The sequence below is a fragment of the Taudactylus pleione genome, unplaced genomic scaffold (assembly GCF_031769625.1).
Source record: "Taudactylus pleione unplaced genomic scaffold, aTauple2 ptg000157l, whole genome shotgun sequence".
Taxonomy (NCBI): Eukaryota; Metazoa; Chordata; class Amphibia; order Anura; family Myobatrachidae; genus Taudactylus; species Taudactylus pleione.
This window is the reverse complement of record NW_028284559.1, coordinates 4,640,912-4,663,348: the sequence shown is the minus strand read 5'-3', so window position 1 is coordinate 4,663,348 and position 22,437 is coordinate 4,640,912. Positions and strand designations below refer to the sequence as shown.

Genomic DNA, 22,437 nt, shown 5'->3' with positions numbered 1-22,437 from the left:
TCAGTCTCTGAGATTTGTGGTCCTTTCTGCCACATGCAGGACTGGATACTGGCCTCCTGGCCTGGTATAGCTTTCTCAGCTTGTTGGCTGCCGCCTCTCACAAGGACAGTGTCAGAGGTATATGGATCTGCCTGCCTCCTTGCAGGTATGATCCTGACCACCTGGTCTGCTTCACTCACACTGCAGCCCCACCTGGACTTTCTGGCTGTGTCCACCAGCAGCCTCAACTGGGCTCTGGGGCTCTGGTCACACGGCAGCAATTATACATCTTCCCACAATGCTTTTCTACTCTGTGTGGGTGGATCAGTCCTGCCCCCACACAGAATCTGCTATTCACCAGTGCCACCTCTGGTGATACTGCCACAATATATATATATATATATATATATATATATATACACACAGTATATATATATATATATATATATGCGGCCGCACGGTCGTAGGGGAAAGGGGCCGTATATGCAAATTAAGCGATCACAAGTTGCGGTCCTAAGATGAGATCGTTAGCTGAACGACCGAGGGTAAGAAGCGGCCGTAAGACTAAATAACGCCCCCTTCTCGATCACAACACACGTCATCTCCTGGGATATAAGGATTAATCGCGAGCATCGGGAACCATCGGAGCAAAAACCTCCCATGTCACATGTGCCATGACACTACTTTGTTAATTATGCACTCCCATTAAATGCTGTTCGCATAATTAGGCACGCCTGCGTTCGGATCTCCACTCCCCCGTTTTCAAGCACCTTCCCCTGTTACCACCCACAAACGGTTCATTCTGTCACTCAAACTAACGACCTGGCTGTGTTCAAGGAGAGAGAAATTTCTGATCGTAAGAGCTAGTTTGCGCGGTTTAGTGAACATTGGTGGCATACGACCGTGCGGCCGCAACGACCGACTCTGAATGAGGTCCTGAGTGCTTAACCATGTTTACCTTGTGGTAAGGTTAACTCTCTGATACTAGGGTAGGCTGTGTTAACCATTTGAATGCTAGTGTGTTAAGTAACAGAGAGCATAGTGTGTGTTAGTCTATACATTTGGATATCTAAGTGTTTCGAGGTCCTATTGCCGTCTTTCAGTAAGTGGGAGCAGAAATAGGTGTATATGTAGGCCAGAGACTAGCTTGGAGAGTAAAGGTGCCCATACACGGTGCGATTTGTATAAGATCTGATCTCGCATACGATTTCCCTTGCAAATTCTTCCCTTGACATTCTATACGATTTGTGTGAAGAAAAGGAACGATTGTACAAACGATCATACGATTAGATGTATTAAGATGTGTCACATCGTACTTGATTGGTCGAAATCTTTCTGCAAAACCATTTGACCTACGATGCCGATACACGACGCCGGTGATGCTCATCGGCATCGTAACCATCTAGAAAACGCAATTTTTTTACACGATTGGTCATTACGACTGATTGAAATTGGCCATATTGTGTAAAAAAATCGCACCATGTATGTGGGCCTTAAGAGGTTGATTCTCAGTCAGATGCATCTGTGGCTGGTTTTCCATGTCCACCGCAGCCAACTTACTGGCTTATGCTAATGCAAGAATTCACCCATGTATGCCAGACATCCATGCGTCTGCATGTGGAATGCCTTCCACCTACTCCATGCTGGATGCAAAATATCCGTTTGAAAGAGGTTCCATCTCCATCAGCATGCTATGGAAGTTGGCTTACACGCCATTGACATGCTCATAACACTCCCACTAGAAGAAACAGTTCCGTCCGCATGGTTGCCACCCGGTAGTGCCCATTTCACAGAAAGAGTGGCACATAAACGGACAGATGAATTTATCCGCACTTGTGATCTCCGTCCATGGGTAGTACTAGTCAGCTATTTCTTTCTATAGTGCATGCTCAACATGCAGATATCCATGAGATCCATCCTCAATTTCACTTGTGTCTGACTGAGAATCAGGCTGTAAATTAGCTAATCTGTAGGTAGGTGAGTGAGAAATTGATTAGATTACCTTAGAACACCAAATATCACATGCCTTACTGTTACCTATGGGACCATAATGTTACCTAATGGTACAGTGACAATGACGTGATCGGCCACAAAGGTGTTTCCATCTTCACACTGCACCTGCACAGGATACACATGAGAGTCGCTGCCTTGGAAGGATCCATTCCAGTGAATGCTCTTCACTGCTTTGTTCAGTAACACAGTGTCATTGGGTAGCTGGGCTTTAATGTGGTCCACAAGACTTTCAAAGCCCCTACAAGTACAAAAGAACTGTAAGACAAAGACCTACAGAAGGGGAGTGGAAAGAGAGAGAGAGAAAATAAAGCAGTTAGAACATGTGCAGGCATGAGAGAACAATGACAGAAATTATAGAGACAGTGGGGGTCATTCAGACCCGGTTGTTAGCGCCGATGCGCTCGGACCGGGTCTATGGCCCCCCACAGAGCATGCGCACGACGGCGCCATCGCCGTCGTGCGCATGCGTGAGACCCGCTAAGACCGACAGCGCCGGTCATATCGGGTCTCGATCCAAAGAGGGCGAGCTGTCGATGTTGATTGACAGCTCGCCCCGTTTGGAAGGTGGGCCGGGGGGGTGGCAGCCCAAATGGAGGCGTTCCCATGGGAACGCCTACCGTTTGGGGGCGGCCCCACTGACATCACTAGTGATGTCAGTGGAGAGCTTCAAGCTCAGACAGAGCCAGACGCTCTCCGGGGCTTACGACAAGGGAGACCCTACCCTAGGGTCTCGTCGTAAGCCCCGATGGTCGCGATGGTCTCTGACCATCGCGACCATCACCGGAGCGGTCGTTAGAGCTGTGGGTGTTAACCCACAGCCTAACGACCGCAACAGAGGCGGCCGGTCAGGATGCAAGTGGCCGCCCAGTTTCTGAGCGACCGCTTGCATCCTCCGACCACCTCTGAATGAGGCCCAGTGTATATTGGACAAAACCTGAATCAAATATTTTGGCGAGAGCAGTAACCGAACAGAAAACACGCACTTATATCTATCTCACAAATGATAATAGTAATTCTAGAAGTGCAATTGACACAATCATCAATAGCAGACCGTGAAAGAGTAGAGTATGGCTACACAATATTGTAATGTTGCAGTGTAATGAATGTTGTTAAATGCTTTTACATTGAATATTAGTCCCAAGTAGGCCCGTTGGCAGGGGGTTACAAGGGTGCATGTGCTTTTTGGACCAGTCAGTTTGATGGTAGCCCGGCGGCCGGCACAATAAAATTTATTTCAATTTTGTTCCCAGCACAGCGTGTTCTGGTCCTGACTCGGACGCTGTGGCGATTCGGTCGCATTTAAAATGAAAGTCTAAGGTCTGCGCATTTGCAGGAGCTGCACTGCGCATGTGCAGATATGGTCCTGTGTTATTGGCAGTAGTGTGGCAGCAGACATCGCTGCCATTTGGGTTGGCTTAGCGTTGCTGCAATGCCCAATGGCCTTCCCGATGTTACTAGTGTTGTTGCTACAAATGTAGCTAAAAGTTGTTGCATGTAAAAATAGTTTGCTGAAGATTCATTAAGAGAAAACAATGCATGGGGACATGCATCATTCTAGCAGGGAGGAATGTGATACCCCTAGAGTGATTAATGGTGGATTCATATATACCCATGGTAATAAAATATATAATGCATTTACATTCTAGGCAAACTGTTTTGTCTGTAGAGATTGATATGCTGGTTGCTATATACATGCAGTGTCTCTCGATATATATAATGTGCAGGACAATTGAACCTGTTAACCCCTTCCTGGGGAACATTGGAACAAACTACCCCCATGAAGGGGAGCAAGTAGAGCCGGCTGCCCTAGCTGGACACTGAGACTGATGGGCACGCGCCAGGGACAGTTTATGCAGCCACAAAGAGGGGGAACAGAGAGAGCCCATAGAGGGCTATAGACAAGAGCAGCAGAGCGGCGCGTGCGGTCGGCGGGAAGCAGACCCGCACGCGACCATATCTATATAAGGGGGACACCCGGGGGCTGCTGGGTAGTGGTTTGCCTGAGGAGAGCGCTGACGGAAGGTAGCAGGGTTTACTGTGAGGTGCTGTGAGGAACCGCAAGTCCGGAGTGGAGAGCCGGGTGTGGAGCCGCGTGTCCCCGGTGAGGTCAGTCACCGCCGGGAGGAAGCAGCATCATCGGCCGGCCCGCCCAGTATCCTCCCCCAAACAAAGTGACTGCCGGCTGGGAAGCTGAGGAGGTCGACTGAAAGGCAGGACCAGGCGGAGCAGCTGTGGAGGCGGGGGCAGCTACACAGTGACAGTAGGAGGCTGCGGAGGGCTGATCAGGGCCAGTCGGGGCGTGAATAATTAAGGAAGATCAGTGAGTACCATTTTCCACCCCCAATACACCCGCTGACAGCCAGATACACCCGCTGACAGCCAGATACGCCCGCTGACAGCCAGATACGCCCGCTGACAGCCAGATACGCCCGCTGACAGCCAGATACACCCTCTGACAGCCAGATACACCGGCTGACAGCCAGATACACCCGCTGACAGCCAGATACACTCCCATCTCAAGAATTCTGCATGGGAGACAACAGGGCCAACAGTCTATAGACAGCCTGGGTGTCCATTGACTTTGTAGTACTGTAAACTCCAGCACAGGGAGTTAAGATTCAGTCAGAGACTCTAACTACAGTTACAGCCCTCTTTACTTCAGAATAAGCTGAGATCAGCAGACAGCAGTGCTTCCTATAAAGATAGCCCTTTTCTCCTCAGGATAATCTGAGCCAGCAAAAATTGCTATAATTACTCTGCAATGACTTTCCCCAGTTAAACCCCGGCTTTCTATGGTAGCAGGCATCGTGTCTCTGCAGGGGTAGTGAAGGACTTACAAATAGTTCAGAAGGACACCGTATACGAAACTCTATAGGATCATTTACGTGGAGATACCAGTTCCTCTCAGCCTGATTGCAGGGAATTTAGCCAGGAAAAGCGACTACCATTTAACTCTTACCGCGTTCAATTGGATGAAAATTATAATTCCCCAAAGGAGCTGCATAATACTAAAGATAGTTGGCAGGACAGTCAGGAAGTTCATTTCACTGATAACTGTGTAGGATTTAGTATTGCCTGAGGATCCATAAGCTCCTACTATAAAAAGCTACACATCAACCCGGGCACTGTTTGCAAACAACTCATCAACTAGTTACCCACTTGCATGCATAAATAACGAGAAACTATTAGTTGTTTTGTGCACAAAATAATAGAGTTATATTTTGCTTAGAATTGTCTTTGCTTATTGAAATTGGCCAGTTTGCATATCTATTGATTAACTCTTCTTCTAGTATGTGGATCCGAGCTTCCAGTGTTCCAGATAAATAGAAGAAACCGGATCAGAGTGTTTCCATTCTTACAAAAAAGTGTAAATTTTATGGTGATGTAATTGTTTAAATGTAAAATTGCTAAATTCCATGTGTCTTATTTTGCATATTCTCTCTCTGGAATAAATTTAAAGTGTGTGAAATACAATCGCCTATATTTAATACTTACCTCCTGGTCAGAATCTGGGCCATTCAGAGACAGAGAAGTGGTAAGAAAACCCTACTTAGTGCTATTCCCTAACATATCACTGTAATAAAAGGTGTTACAAATGTGCTTCTTTCAGGAAAGTGAGTGCAGGGAAAAAATCCAATGGCTGGTTTCTTGGGGAATACATTAGTAGGAGTAAAGTTCTCAGGATTCAGGATCAATGTCAGGAGCATTGTCATACAGCGCCAAGGGTTATTTGCAGAAGGGTAACAATACTAGCTGAATAATCAGGTGCAAGAACAAGGTCAGAATAAGCTCTTGCTTGGTCAATAACATGATTCAGCAGCAGGAGCCTAGGACAGAGCCGCAATTATGGGGGGCTAAGGGGGCACGGCACCCGGATGCAGGACTTGAGAGGGTGCCGGGGAGAGGCTGCCGGGAGGCTAGGTTGCTGTTCTTGTGGGTTTGGAGCCGCATACCGGCCTTAAGAGGCACAGAGACACCGTCAGTCTAATGTGGTGCTGGTGGCAAGCCAATCAGTGCTCGCGGACCAGCAGCCAATCAGCAGAGGCTGCCAGTCCGTGAGCTTCAATTGGTTCGCAAGCAGCGCCACATTACAATGACATAAGTACTGACAGTTTCCCAGCATGTGGCAGCCCCGTCCCGCGCCACCCCGAGCTCACCCTGGCAGGTAAGAGAAGGGAGATTGGGCCTTACTGTGGCTTAATGTAGTGGTTCCCAAACTGTGCGCCGCGGCACCCTGGGGTGCCTCGAGACACTTGCAGGGGTGCCTCAGGTTGGTGATACAGCATCAAATCAAATTCTTTATTGTCAAAGTAATGTAAATATGTGCACAAACAGAAGCACAAACCTGTCCACCAGTATATAACCAAACCTAAGGATGACAGCTAAGCACAATTTACTTCACTGTACTTCACTACATTTTTTCTGAATTTCTCAGTAACATACGTTTGGCTTAGGTGTGCCGTGAAAACAATGCTGATGCACTAGGGCGCCGTGATTCAAAAAAGTTTGGTAACCACTGGCTTAATGTAAAAGAAGCCTTACTATGGCATAATGTGTAAGGAGCCTTACTGTGGCATAATGTGTAAGGGGTATTACTGTGGCATAATGTAAAAGGGGCCACACTGTGGCATAATGTGTAAGGGGCATTACTGCGGCATAATGTGTAAGGGGCATTACTGTGGCATAATGTATATGGGGCATTATTGTGGCATAATGTATATGAGGCATTACTGTGGCATAAATGTATAAGGGGCATTACTGTGGCATAATGTATAAGGGGCATTACTGTGACTTAATGAATAAGGGGCATTACTGTGGATTAATGGTATAAGGGGCATTACTGTGGCATAATGTATAAGGGGCATTACTGTGGCAGAATGTGTTGTAAGGGGCATTACTGTGTTGCATAATATGTGTTGTAAGGGACATTACTGTGGCATAATGTGTTATAAGGGTCATTAATGTGTGGCATAATGTGGTGTAAGGGTCATTAATGTGTGGCATAATGTGTTATAAGGGGCATTACTGTGTCACAAAACCGTACACCCTTTTCGTCCTCTATGTTGTATTATTTTGGGGGGGTGCCAAATTATGGCCTTGCCCTGGGTGATGACAATCCTAGTTTTGGCCCTGCCTAGGAACAGTGGGCCTGATTCAGACCCGGAAGCTATTTGCGGACGGTCGTTCCAAAAAAGGGTCCGTCTATTTAAATTGAGCGCTTGCTCTTTGCGGTTTGTTGACGCCTCTATGTCTGAGCGAGCGAACGAAAAATGCGCTTGCTATTTTGTAAAGACGCCCCTTTGCTGTTCACATCACAAGTCATCTCTGGTATTTATTAGATTAATCGGGTACATCGAAAGGCATCTGAACTGCTCGCAGTGCTTGTGGTAGGTTTTTCTTACCGCTATCACTGCAAGCAGTTCAGGCTAAAAGACAACCAAGTGACGTGGTCGATGACGCTCCTTTACTAATTATGCACTCCCATTAAACGCCCTTTTGACCGTTTGGCACGCCTGCGTTTGGATCTCCACTCCCCCGTTTTCAAGCACCTTCCCCTGTTACCACCCACAAACAGTACATTCTGTCAATCAAATTAGCAGCCCCTCGCTGTTCTGCGAGCGCACGATTTCCGACAACAATGACTGGTTGGCGCATGCGCATTACGACCCATACGCATGCGCAGTTGTGTGAACATCGCTCAGAGCGAACGAGCAGCCGCTTACGAGCGGCTCTGAATCAGGCCCTGTATCAGGGAAGCAGGGTCACTAAACTATTTGCATATACTGTAGCTCTGTAGGCTGTAGCTTTCTTATATAGTGTCTCTGTCCCCTTTTTTTGCGGAGGAGTCGTAATGGGAGCACCTTATTGCATTTGGACATTGCAGCCGTGGACCCAGCACCACATTACCAGTGCTACCTAGTGGAAAACTTGTAACATTTCTTTTCCAGTACCATTTCTTCACCCAACATGTGTACTTACAAGATTTTACTGTGTATGTCATTGGAGGAGGATTTTGAACAATAGATCTCAGGTCTATTACAGGTAAGTGATCTAATACTATGTTCATGTTCCGTGAAATGACTAGCAGTTGGTAGAAATTTGGAGCAGAAACCTCTTGTCTATACCGGTCTCTGGCATGCTCCTTACTTTGTATAAAATATAAGTCTCTGGGATGCTCTCTGTATTTTAATGCAGTCATTAGGATACTTTCTGTATTGCATGTTGGTCTCTGTAATACTTTCTGGATTGTATGGTGGGTTCTGAAATGCTCTGCATTGAATGAGAATGGGAGCAGGTAATGAGTGTAAGAGATGTAGATATCCTGCGAAGTGGAGGGGTCAGTTTTGGAAACATTTGGTGGAGACTGAAGAGTTGTATGTTAGCATAGCTTTGGTGGTAGTCTTGTACTGTAATGTTAGCAAATTGACTTCAAATAAGGAAGGACAGAGAACTAATGCTGTTAGTCCCCATCTATTACTTTTCTAACTGTTTGTATACAGTATGTTGTGATGGTGGTAATGCGGCCATTTTTCCGGCGTTCTACGCATGCGCAGTAGACTCTGGGCTGCTGGAGAGAGGGGAGGGGGCCCCACATGGGGAATGCACATGGGCCCCCTCCTCTCTTAAGACACCCCTGGATGGACGCATTGCCAATGTTTACACAGTTGATTGCTTATTGGTGGTCTGTGCATGCGTCAAGTTTTCTTACCGTTGTCACTTGCAGTGAGGATTTAGTTGCCAATTGACTGACAGACAGAGGCCATTTCTTGGTAGCAACAGGGAGGTGGTGAAACAAATGCAAGCGATTTGCAACCATTTCAAAAGCGTATCTATGGCTGCAACTATAATCCCATATGCAGTGAAAATGACTCTGGCATCTCAGTTCCGGTGGCCATTCTGCGCGACCATAGGGTTACTCTGAAATCCGATAATTAACTGATCTGCGGCCAAGCTGCATCTTTGTACACAGTCGCTGGATTTGCGAAGCCGCTGGTGTGCGTCTCAATACAAATCCTGGTGGCTGCAACTTTTGCATATTTTCGCTGACCACATTAATGTACATCTCTGAATCAAGCCTAAAGCAAGTTATTGGGGGATCCATCCAGTGGCAGGGGAAGGGGGGGCGCACCGGGTGTCACCCTCCAAGGGGTTGACAGCAAAAGCAACACATACATGCCTGCAAAACTCTCTCTGCAGACTGGAATGTAGGGCAGCACCATGTTCTTAAGCCCCGCCCCTTGCAGCAAATTGCTGCTATTCGCAGGTCAATATGGAGGAGGTGGAGCCAATATTATGTAATTCCATTAGAAATGTGTCAATTGGCCCCACCCCTTCCTGATCGACCTGCGAATCGTGGCATTTTGCCATGAGGGAGAGGGCCTAATTACATGGTGGTGCCACCCTTCCAAGTCCTGTCCCCATCAGACCTGCTGCAAGGTAAGTTTGTTTGTAATATATATATATATATATATATATATATATACACACACACGTGAACATTAGCAGTGCTGTGAAGAAGAGACCCAGTATCTCGAAACGCGTCGGCAAGCTACACCTGTAATCACTTCCAAGGACTCTGGACTTTTTCCACAGGATCTGATTTCCGTTTGGGTAAAGCGTAAGGAGCCTTGCAGGGCAACCCGGGCACCCTGTAATTCAACACCCGCTGGCTCCCCATCACCCACCGGGTATGATATCCTGTACTTTTTTGCCTACTACCAAGTGTACAATTATTACCGTTTATTTGTACATTGCACGATAGTGCTTATTTTAAAAACAGGAGTCACATTTCCTGCTGCAATCAGAACTCACCAGACCTGTCATTTGTCTTATGTTTCATGCCTTGATTCATCCACAATATATATAATTCACCTATTGCATATGTCTAATGTCCATGGCAGATACCATTTTTCTGCCTCACCCAGTATTTATCAACTGATTCTGTGAATTCTCATCCCTTTTGAATCTACAGCACATCTTGACTGTATGCATTTATATTCCATGCATCACCTTGTATTCATTAATAAATTTTATTTTCTGTCTACACTGACCTATGTCATCTATACGGTCGACTCCGTCACAGCATTTATGTTGAGGAGCGCCTAAATACATGGTAATACCTACCTTTAGACACATTAGCAGTGCTGTACACACTATTCTTTGGACACAATGCTTCATTAGTAAATTTCTGTACGCAATATGCTATGGATACCTGTTATGTTGTATCTTGTATCAACTATGATAAATAAGGAGATTTAAAATAAAATCGACCTTTAGTAAATATACTCTTGTGACTGGCTAATGTATCAATAAAATTGTTTAATAATGCTAAATATATTCATTAAAAACAAATCAAATAAAAAATATTAGAGGATCATATAAATCATGCAATAGATAATAGCCTGTAGCTGATTTTATCCACTTATTATATCTCCCCTAAGAAGATGCATAGAGCTGATATAAGTCTAGTAAGTCTTTAAATGATATTATGTCCTTACATTCAAATATGTTAGTACTTTTCATGCTACTTTTTGCTATCTATCCACAACTGCAGAAAGTATTAACTGATTTGCATATAAGGACATGATAACATCTAATGACATCCACTGAGAAATACCACAACATGCTGTATTTTGCAGTGGGAGATGGAGCCATGATAATATTCACAGAATCACATCACAGCCACCCCTATTTCACTGTAGCAGTCAACAGGATGAGGGAGGGATGTGTACTCACTGGAACCCCAAGAGAGCTCCACACAATTTATGCCTGGTAAAGTAGGCAATATGTACAATAAAGTACCCATATAAGCTATGAAGTTTGCATTTTCCCCTCATGCAAATTGAACACAAATGTTTTAAAAGAAAAATTATCACTATGTAATTACAAAGCCAAATAGGAACATCATTGGCAGGCTGGCAGCAGAAGGGTAAAAGGGGGACACTTGCAATAGGCCCAAAGATTCTGTGAAACTCCATCCTCTCTGAAATATCTGGAGAGCAGTGCATGAGCCCCCCAGACCAGTCATGATACTGGCAGCTCGACGGCCTTCACAATGGCAGAGGAATCGCAAAGAGGGGCAGGCAGCAGAAGGTATGTATGGACTGGAGAGTCAGATGGATAGTGCTTAAGAGACATGGTGATGTGCTGGAGAGACACAAAGGGGTTGAGGCTAAGAGACATGGGGGGATGAAGCGGAGGCATGGGGCAATGAGGATGAGAGATATAGTAGGGATGAGGCTGTAAAACACAGTGGGGCATGAGGTTGAGAGACATAGGGGGCTGAGCAGTTGGTGATGTTGAGTCATGTGGGATGAGGCAGGAGAGACATAGAGGGAATACTGCTGAAGACACAGCGGTGGGGCAGGAGAGGCACAGGCGAGGATGAGTTTGGAGAGATACAGGTGGCCATGAGGCTAGAGAGATACAGGTGGGGATGATACTGTAGACACACATGGTTATGAGGCTGGAGAGACACGGGGATGAGCCAATGACTGACCACAATGTACATACCAGGGAGTGTACCGGGCCCCAAGATTTCTGTTGGCCCTGGTCCCAAGAACATCAGTTACCAATTACAACACACAAAAATAAAAACCTCCTTCTCAACAAATAGACTCCCTCCCTCAATTGATTTGAATATATATATTTTTTAATTATTATTATTATTTTTATTTAAGATACTTACTTAGGAAAGGTGCAATCCAGCCCTGGAAACGTTAAATACTCCCCAAAGGGACAAAGTGCCACATGGTCCATACTATGGGTTCCCACGAAGCAGCACTCCTTATCTAGCAGTCCCTTCAATAAAGCCATATTAATTTCAACCAATGCTTTATCCCAATCCTGTGAGCTACGGGCAATCTCTTGTCGTAGGAAACCTCCCACACTGGCATCTGGATCACAATCACTGTTTGAGACATTTCGTGCTTTGTCCAGCCAAGATGAGTATGAATTCATAATGCTCAGGAACACTTCTGGGCTAATCTGTTTTCCAGAGCTACTGTAGATAACTGGGATGGCGGAGGGGTGACCTCCTACATTTACTTTCTGGTTCTCCTCGAGCATGGCATCCGGGCCTAAAAGACCAAAATGGGCTGACAGCTGGAAGATGGGATTCTCTGGAGATGGTCCATGGATCCACTGTGCACCGATCTCAACCAGGCCCTTTGCTGAAAGATAAGATTGTGATTTTATAATGTATTGCTAAAAAAAATTGTAAATTCTACAAATAATTATCCGGCTATTACTTGCCTTACATTTTCTCAGGATAATAACCATGGTCTAATTATTTATTAAAGATATGTAAGATTCATTGCATTTTCTGACCTAAGTTCAGATTGCTTTTCTTAGTTTGTTGGTTAATCACATTTTCTTCTGTTATAGTCACTTTGACCAATAAATCTTCTTTCAGCAGATGTAAAAAACACAGAAAATAGAAAATGTGAAAAGTGTGTGGTAAATGTTATATACATACTACCAGCTGTGAGTGCCATAATAGAAGACCTTCATTGGCTCGGGAGAAAGGGGGATCTTCCTTTCATTGCTATTTTTCCCCCTCTAGTGGGGGGTGATGATGTCTATTCCAGGCAATATAGATATTTCTGATGGTTGGCCCCTCCACTGTACCCAGCCACCATATTTCTTTCTCCCTTGTCCTCCACAGCAGTCTTTATTGCCGCCACCCCCCAACAATCCTAATTCCCTGACCCTATGGAAAATTTGCAGATGCATGCTGAAGGACGCAGGCCTAAACAAGCAATTTTGGGTGGAAGCACTGCCTACAGCAGCTTATTTAAAAAAATGTTCTCCCACAGCTGCCTTAAAAGACAAAACACCAATTGAAGTATGGTCAGGAAGGAAACTGAATATAAAGCCATAGGCATAACTACCATAGTTACGCCTATGCCAGGGATGCAGCTGCTATGGGGCCCAGAGCTGAGGGGGGACCATCTTCCTTGTGAAAGTTACATGTGTTATATAAATTTTTCACCATTGGGTGGTATGTAGGGGCCCCTACAAACTTTTGCTATGGGGCCTTCAAATACCTAGTTACAACCCCTGTATAAAGCATCTCAGAGTTTTTGCAAGTACTGCCTATGTACACATACCAAAAGAGAGAACACAGACATAAACTGGATTCAAAGTCCATGAAGTGTATCATGCTTGGTTATTACCATGAAAATAAACGGTACAGACTCTGGAATCCAAATACTAGAAAACTTGTCAAGTCAAGAGATGTCATAAACACAGACAGCACAAATTAAAGATGACCTGAAACTTAAAATGCAGAACAAATAGGTGTCACTGGATATAACTGCAGCTTGAGACATATCTGAACCAGAGACATGGACATCCAGCCACAGAAAAGAACTTCTGCAAGATCAAATATTGGAAAACCAAAGAGAAGATACAATGAGGAATATATTGTGTTCAGTGAGCATCTAGATATCCGAGAATCAAAGTCAAGAGCTGATTGGTGTGTATGGATATCAGCGATAGACAAAGAAATGAGGTTGCTTAATGATAACAATACATGGACTATTGTTCAAAGACCAAGCCATCAAAACAATGTCAAGAGTAAGTGGGCATTCTGCAGAAAAAATGAAGGCAGATGGAAGCATTGCATGTTATAAGGCTTGTTTACTTTTTTCACTCTTCATGAACAGAAGCAGTTTACATCTGATAGTGTCTAATAGTGAGTGCTTCTGACTATAATTTACTGCTCTTTCTCAAAGTGAACTTTATGAGCTGGGATCATTTATCATGAAAGCTGGGTTTGCTAATCCTTTACAAGCAGACCCTTCAGGTTACCTGGCTACAACCTGTGTTATTTTCAATTTTAGGGTTACATATTCATATAGATCTAGTATCTGGATTGGCAGCCATACATTATATTTATTACTTACTTTGTCACTGTGCCTAGACTCCTAGATACGTGCTGAGCACCGGTGAGCAGTGGTGGTGAACAAATATGACTGAAATACTGACAGGAAGGAATGTACTGGTTGCCGAAACACCACTGTCTGGCACCTCTCCCAGGACTAGGAATAAAAATTGGAAGCAGATGGATGGTTAGCAACTATCGATGTTCCTGATACAATGGAAGTACTTTTCTTATTGAATTACAGGTATTTAATGATTGCTAGCCATCAGATTCAGCTTTCCAATGCCCATGCAATGGCTTGCTGCTTCTGTGCAGCTGCAGACACTCAGAAGTTAAAGTTACACCATCGTATGATTGCAATGTGATGGCTGATAGTGCATGCTCACTAGAGATATCTCCGGTGACTAGCACATGTTCAATAGACCCTAACACAAAGCCAGAGTCTATTTTGCTGCTGGAGAGGATGGGACCCGCACAGAGGTTGCATGCGAGCACCCTCCTCTCTTAAATGCTCGTGCCTTGAAATTAGAGTTTACCAGGTCTGGCAACTCTACACTGGAGTCATTCTGTTATGCCAACTAGGGGGGCAGATGAGAATGATCACCACTCTTATACAGGATACCTGTTTGTACTTGCAGGCTCAGTGGTAAGCTGGGGGAGCAGTAAATAACTTACTGTGGCCTTATCCATTACTGAAGCAGAATATATGGCATTATCTGAGTCAGCCAAGGAATCCGTAAATCTCAAAGAGAGTTTGCATTATTTGAGTCTCGTTTAAACAATGAGGGAAGGGGAAATTGGGAAAAATTAAATGCACAGGATCTAATAAACGCTTAATTAAGTGAGTGATTAAAGTGTACCAACAATATAAATAAGATCATGAGATGAAAATCTCTAAATAATCAACACAGTTGGTGGTGCTCCCTGGAACAAATATATTACTATATGGGGTTTTGTTTTGCACAGGCAAAACAGAAAAGAAAGTTCCCTTTGTGGGTCACTCTTATAATATATAAACAATAATGATATGATAAAAATATAGCTAAAACATAACCTTTAATAAGAACATACCTTATAAAATATACATAGGTGAATCATAACAAATATGATATCTCAATACATATAAAAACATCAAGTAGTGAAAAATATTGAAAACAAAGCAGTACACAATTTTTAAATATACTGCCCTGTACTCTGAATACCATACATCATATCAATGTGACATCCGTGGTTATATTTACATATGCATTTCCTATCCAGTCTAGGGTGGTTAAATAGAACCTGTGTATAAAGTACACACAGATAAGGTTAGTATTCTATTGACCTCGTGGTAGGTATATAACAGGTATAGAGAATTAGATTCACAACAATAGGCTAGTTAAAGGTACATTAGCCCTAGGACAAAACTTCTCCCAATAATAAGTTGCGCAATTCTCAAATCAAATAGTAAATATATATATTGTTCAAAGATCACAAAATAAACCTGAAATTGATACCAATATTAATGTGATATGTATCCATGTCTGAATTAATTATAATTTATACATATATCACTTAATGAGAACAGGATAAGGCACAAAAAATCAACAATTATCTGAATATCACCATGTGTGCAATATATCAATATGACAGATAATTATCTTCAACTATAGAAATCCTAGTATCTCAATTAACCATCAGCATATATTCCTAGGTGTCACATAGTTTACTTTTAACATAAATAGTTAATTTAAGTACAGGATTATATATAGAATAAGTGAAAGTAAGACACCTAGATGTCCCCCACTTCTACTTTCACCTGTTGTGCCTATTACCTGGCATTGGACAGGGGATCAGAGAGTAGGGGGCTGGTATCCATAGAATTGAAAGTATAATGGTGGGTTGTTAAAGATCCTTTAATTGGGAGTTAAATGATCTCTGATGCCAAATGGTATAGCAGAAATCAAGTGCACCCGGATCAGTCAGGTCGCCACCTTAGAAAAAAAGTAAAGATAATACCTGTACAGAGCTCTGCTTAGTTAGCATGGATATAGTGTTGGATTCAGAGTGTCCGCATCTGCTGGCTGTCAGCTGAAATCAGCTGTGTCTCATCAGTCCCCTGCATGTGCCGTAATACAGCTCACAGCCATCCGCATCGGCTATTGTGAAGCTCCGTCTAAGGCAGTGGGAGTGAGAGAGCTTGTGGTCAGCTGATCGGGTCCGTAGTCGGAGGTACTAAGGGTTGACGCGCGTTTTGCCACAAGGGGCTTGCTCACAACAAGACACCTAAGCATCACCATCTCATTGTCCTGTTTTAACCCTTGCTGGAACCAATGAAATTTCACTCAAGAATGATTGACATGATGTTAAACCTATCATATCACATATGCACTAAGACCAATCAACAGCCTTAACAAATGATTGACATATTATCTAGCCAATCCTGTAGAGAACAGCAAAGATAAACAATCCAGCATGTATAGATATAATTCATATTAATAGCAATAAGCATAGCATTACATTTATCATAACAGCAAACTGGGAAAATAATTAACATATTAGTCTGCCAATCTTAAAATAAATGGCAGAGATTAAGAGGATCTCCTATTGACATCTAGATTACAAAATGACAGAGTATTGGTCCAATTAACAAATAAATTGGTATCATAAAGTTTAGTTAGTTATGATATCCAAAAACCTCTTATGTGTATTTATAACTGATTAAAAATAATTTATAGTGCTGTGTATGTGAATAAATTTATATTTCACATGAAAGGCATAATTATTAATAATAGTGAATGTGAGATTAATAAAAAAGGTGTGAATGTGTAAAGGTGAAATAATCAATGGATTATAAAACTATATGAATGCAATAGAATTTTTATTGTAATATTAGTTAATGTGAATGTAATGAATGTAATAGTGTGTATATGAAAGTGATTTTAGAGACTATCCAAAATTATGTGAATGCAAAATTACAAATACAACCTAAAATGAACGATAAGTGAAAAAAAGGGGGAAAAAAAGGGGAAAAGGGTTTTATATATAACGAGTGAATAAAAAGGGGGGTGTGAAGTCTGGAATCACATGATTACTGTCTATATAAAAACACTAAAGTTAATATTCTCGTTCATCCCATTAGGGGCAATACTGCCCAATCTGAACGTCCAGTAGCTTTCCTTCCTAAGGAGTTCCTTCCTGATGTCTCCTCCTCTAATGCCCAAATTTAAGACTTCCAGACCAAATACTTTAAGATCTTTCAATGAACTCCCATGTTTAAGATAAAAATGTCTGGCCACTGTAGTAAGTTGTTTCATCTTGGCCCTATCTGATTCTGCATGCCTAATGTGTCGCATATGCTCCAGTATTCTTTGTTTCAACATACGTGTGGTAATTCCGACGTATTTCATTCCACAAGAGCATGAGATGCAGTAAACAACATTTTTTACTGCGACAATTTACATAGTGTTTCAAATGGACTTCTTCCCCAAATTTATCTTTAAATTCCTTGATGTTATTAATATGGTCACAGATTTTACAATTACCACATGGATAGGTCCCTATCACCGATAATTTTTTGGGGGGATACTTAGTATAGTGACTCCTTACTAGATGATCTTTTAAATTCATGGAGCATCTCCAGCTCATGGCAACTGTTCTATCCAACTTAGCTGCAAGATCTGGATCAGAAAGAAGGATAGGCCAGTGTTTTTGTATTGAATTTTTTATTTCTCTCCAATTTTTACAGAAGTTGCCAACAAATCTGATTTTGTCAGATTTCTCTTTCTTCTTTTCCCCATAGATCAAATTATCTCGTCTAGTTTGGGATGCAAATTTGCTGGCTTTTTTAATCGTTTTACCACTATATCCTCTCTCTTTGAGACGTATTACCAGATCTTGACTTTTGGTCTGATATATAGTATTATCTGAACAGTTTCTCCTAAGTCTTAGGAACTCACCTTTGGGGATGTTTTCCAAGGTGGGAGGAAAGTGTGAGCTGGAATGATGTAGCAAGCTGTTAGTTGCCGTCTGTTTCCTGAAGAGTTCTGTAGCTATCATATTTGTATCATCCTTGTATATCCTCAAATCCAAGAATGATATACTGGTGGAACTAGCCTCATATGTGAACTTTAAATTGATCATGTTCTTGTTCAGGGTATTCATGAATAGATGTAATTCTTCAAGATCACCTTCCCAGATGACCAGTATGTCATCTATAAATCGAAGCCATGTGATGACATGCTTCATCATGTGATCATTCTCCTCACAGAAAACTACCTCCCGCTCCCACCATCCTAAAAACAGATTAGCATAGGTGGGGGCACAAGCTGCCCCCATCGCTGTACTTCTCGTCTGCAAAAAGAACTGATCATTGAAGGTGAAGTCATTTTTGTACAATACAAAATGAAGAAGTCTAAGGAGAAATCTGTGGAAGTCATCCAGACCTTCCATCATCAAAAAATATCTTATAGCAGCTATGCCATCATCATGACCTATGCTAGTATATAAGGACTCTACATCTATACTGACTAATAGGTTGTTCTCATTCAGTCGGATATCATTAATCTTCTTTAATACATCAGTAGTATCTTGTATGTAAGAAGAAAGTCCTGTAACATGATGGCGTAAATGTGTATCAATAAAGATACTGGCCTTCTCAGAAATGCTGCCTATACCCGCCACTATAGGTCTTCCCGAGGGTGTAGTCAAATTTTTATGTACTTTCGGGAGCAAATAAAAAGTTGGAATTTTAGGATTATCAATCGACAGAAATTCCAGCTCCTGTTTAGTAATCACCCCCTCTTGAGCAGCTTTTTTGACAATATTCATGTAATTATCCAAAAAATTATCTGTTGGTTTAAAAGCAGTTTGGTATAGCAGCCTTTATCATCCAATTGTCGCTTAGCTTCTTCAATGTATAGGTCTATGGGACACAAGACGATATTACCGCCCTTATCTGATGGTTTGATAATAACATCAGGCATCGCCTTGAGTTCATTTATGGCCTTTCTTTCTTCCCAGGTCAGGTTATCAGGATGGTTACGATATTTATGATTTTTATAAATATCATCAAGTTCCCTGGAGACAAGATTCATAAAGACCTTCACTTCTGGGCATACATTTTCCTGTGGCCAAAAACTGGATTTCTTTTTACAAATCGGTCTAGTAGGAGTTAGATTATCCTGATTATCATCTCTTACTTGATGTTTTTATATGTATTGAGATATCATATTTGTTATGATTCACCTATGTATATTTTATAAGGTATGTTCTTATTAAAGGTTATGTTTTAGCTATATTTTCATCATATCATAGTTGTTTATATATTATAAGAGTGCCTCACAAACGGAACTTTCTTTTCTGTTTTGCCTGTGCAAAACAAAACCCCATATAGTAATATATTTGTTCCAGGGAGCACCACCAACTGTGTTGATTATTTAGAGATTTTCATCTCATGATCTTATTTATATTGTTGGTACACTTTAATCACTCACTTAATTAAGCGTTTATTAGATCCTGTGCATTTAATTTTTCCCAATTTCCCCTTCCCTCATTGTTTAAACTAGATTATAACTGTGTCTTTACAGTTCCAATTATTTGCACGGACTTTACTATTACATCTGTTTTCCCTAACTCAGTATTCTCACATTTCCTACTATCAGATACGGTCACATTTTGGAGATGACAAGTTTTAATCTCAAAAATGAGTTGATCTATAAGCGTAAAACAGCAGATTTAGAAAGTATTTTTCTGAGCATATCGGTAGAACAAGAAGCTTCTTCCTCTTGGGAGGATGTTTTTCATAGACTGAAACAAATCCAATATAAGCAAGTAAGGACTAACTGGAATTTAACCAGTCTTGAAAATTATATTAAACAAAAAATTGTCCCTAGAGATTTGAGACCTAAGGTTTTTCTCACCTTTGAGTTGTCATCAGAAACTCTGAAGAGAGAGTGGGAAACATGTTTATTAAAATGTTTTTATGATCTGATGCATATTCTTGTGAAACACAACCATCTGATTTTGGAGGAATGTGAATGAGAAATAACAACAATAGGTAAAACACTGGAAGCTTGGGAACAAAATACCAAATTTCAAAACAGCTTTGAGTGCTATAAAAAAGAACTAGAAACATACTAATCTAGCATTATAGAACGGAAGAAGAATAAATTCCTCAGAGACAAAAAAGACTTCTCAACAGGTAACATCTTCATATGGACAAAGAAGGCTAAGAATACTTCCATAACACATAGTACTAAATACTACAGCTCATCGGATACAGATTTCTCTGAAACAGAGGGTATACAAGAAGGAGTTTTTCGTGATACAACAGCAGTCAATAAACCAGAACACTTTCCTTTTTTAGGGGAAAGAAGGGCCCCACAGGAACATTTAGGAAGAGGAAAACAAGGAGGGGAAAGAAGAAGGGTAGGAAACAGAAGATGGGAATCCCCATCACCAGCACGTTACCATACTCGCAGGAACCCTATGAATAAAATAATTCTATATCTCCCCATAAAATTATAAATCTTTCCAATCATATATTGACCAATAACCAAATATCAGTTTTGGAAAGAGGTTTATCCTTTTCACCGACTGGTAAATTTGATAGGTTCCAGTGGGAAACAGATCTTAGAATATTTGGCCGTAAACTCCTCCTAACAAAATTCTTTGCCAACAAATCACAGGAAGATGGTACTACTTTACAATCACCCCAAGATCTGGAAATGTTACAGATATTAGAGGACTTAAGGGATGATAATCAGGATAATCTAACTCCTACTAGACCGATTTGTAAAAAGAAATCCAGTTTTTGGCCACAGGAAAATGTATGCCCAGAAGTGAATTCAATACAAAAACACTGGCCTATCCTTCTTTCTGATCCAGATCTTGCAGCTAAGTTGGATAGAACAGTTGCCATGAGCTGGAGACGCTCCATGAATTTAAAAGATCATCTAGTAAGGAGTCACTATACTAAGTATCTACCCCAAAAATTATCGGTGATAGGGACCTATCCATGTGGTAATTGTAAAATCTGTGACCATATTAATAACATCAAGGAATTTAAAGATAAATTTGGGGAAGAAGTCCATTTGAAACACTATGTAAATTGTCGCAGTAAAAATGTTGTTTACTGCATCTCACGCTCTTGTGGAATGAAATACGTCGGAATTACCACACGTATGTTGAAACAAAGAATACTGGAGCATATGCGACACATTAGGCATGCAGAATCAGATAGGGCCAAGATGAAACAACTTACTACAGTGGCCAGACATTTTTATCTTAAACATGGGAGTTCATTGAAAGATCTTAAAGTATTTGGTCTGGAAGTCTTAAATTTGGGCATTAGAGGAGGAGACATCATGAAGGAACTCCTTAGGAAGGAAAGCTACTGGACGTTCAGATTGGGCAGTATTGCCCCTAACGGGATGAACGAGAATATTAGCTTTAGTGTTTTTATATAGACAGTAATCATGTGATTCCAGACTTCACACCCCCCTTTTTATTCACTCGTTATATATAAAACCCTTTTCCCCTTTTTTTCCCCCTTTTTTTCACTTATCGTTCATTTTAGGTTGTATTTGTAATTTTGCATTCACATAATTTTGGATAGTCTCTAAAATCACTTTCATATACACACTATTACATTCATTACATTCACATTCATATAGTTTTATAATCCTTTGATTATTTCACCTTTACACATTCACACCTTTTTTATTAATCTCACATTCACTATTATTAATAATTATGCCTTTCATGTGAAATATAAATTTATTCACATACACAGCACTATAAATTATTTTAATCAGTTATAAATACACATAAGAGGTTTTTGGATATCATTAATAACTAAACTTTATGATACCAATTTATTTGTTAATTGGACCAATACTCTGTCATTTTGTAATCTAGATGTCAATAGGAGATCCTATTAATCTCTGCCATTTATTTTAAGATTGGCAGACTAATATGTTAATTATTTTCCCAGTTTGCTGTTATGATAAATGTAATGCTATGCTTATTGCTATTAATATGAATTATATCTATACATGCTGGATTGTTTATCTTTGCTGTTCTCTACAGGATTGGCTAGATAATATGTCAATCATTTGTTAAGGCTGTTGATTGGCCTTAGTGCATATGTGACATGATAGGTTTAACATCATGTCAATCATTTTTGAGTGAAATTTCATTGGTTCCAGCAAGGGTTAAAACAGGACAATGAGATGGTGATGCTTAGGTGTCTCGTTGTGAGCAAGCCCCTTGTGACGAAACGCGCGTCAACCCTTAGTACCTCCGACTACGGACCCGATCAGCTGACCACGAGCTCTCTCACTCCCACTGCCTTAGACGGAGCTTCATAATAGCCGATGCGGATGGCTGTGAGCTGTATTACGGCACATGCAGGGGACTGATGAGACACAGCTGATTTCAGCTGACAGGCAGCAGATGCAGAGCTGACCACGAGCTCTCTCACTCCCACTGCCTTAGACGGAGCTTCATAATAGCCAATGCGGATGGCTGTGAGCTGTATTACGGCACATGCAGGGGACTGATGAGACACAGCTGAT

At 41.7% G+C, this 22,437-nt stretch overlaps 1 protein-coding gene across 1 annotated transcript in view; it reads right to left on the bottom strand.

The window, feature by feature from the left end:
• The window catches only part of LOC148521561 (peroxisomal N(1)-acetyl-spermine/spermidine oxidase-like), a 45,818-nt gene that overhangs the window by 11,590 nt on the left and 11,791 nt on the right, over nucleotides 1-22,437 (bottom strand). Inside the window, exons 2-3 of the mRNA XM_088475004.1 lie at nucleotides 11,681-12,164; nucleotides 2,037-2,230 (exon numbers count right to left, since the gene is read on the bottom strand). Of these exons, the coding sequence (XP_088331130.1) occupies nucleotides 2,037-2,230; nucleotides 11,681-12,164 (678 nt within the window). The remainder of the gene's footprint in view (nucleotides 1-2,036; nucleotides 2,231-11,680; nucleotides 12,165-22,437) is intronic.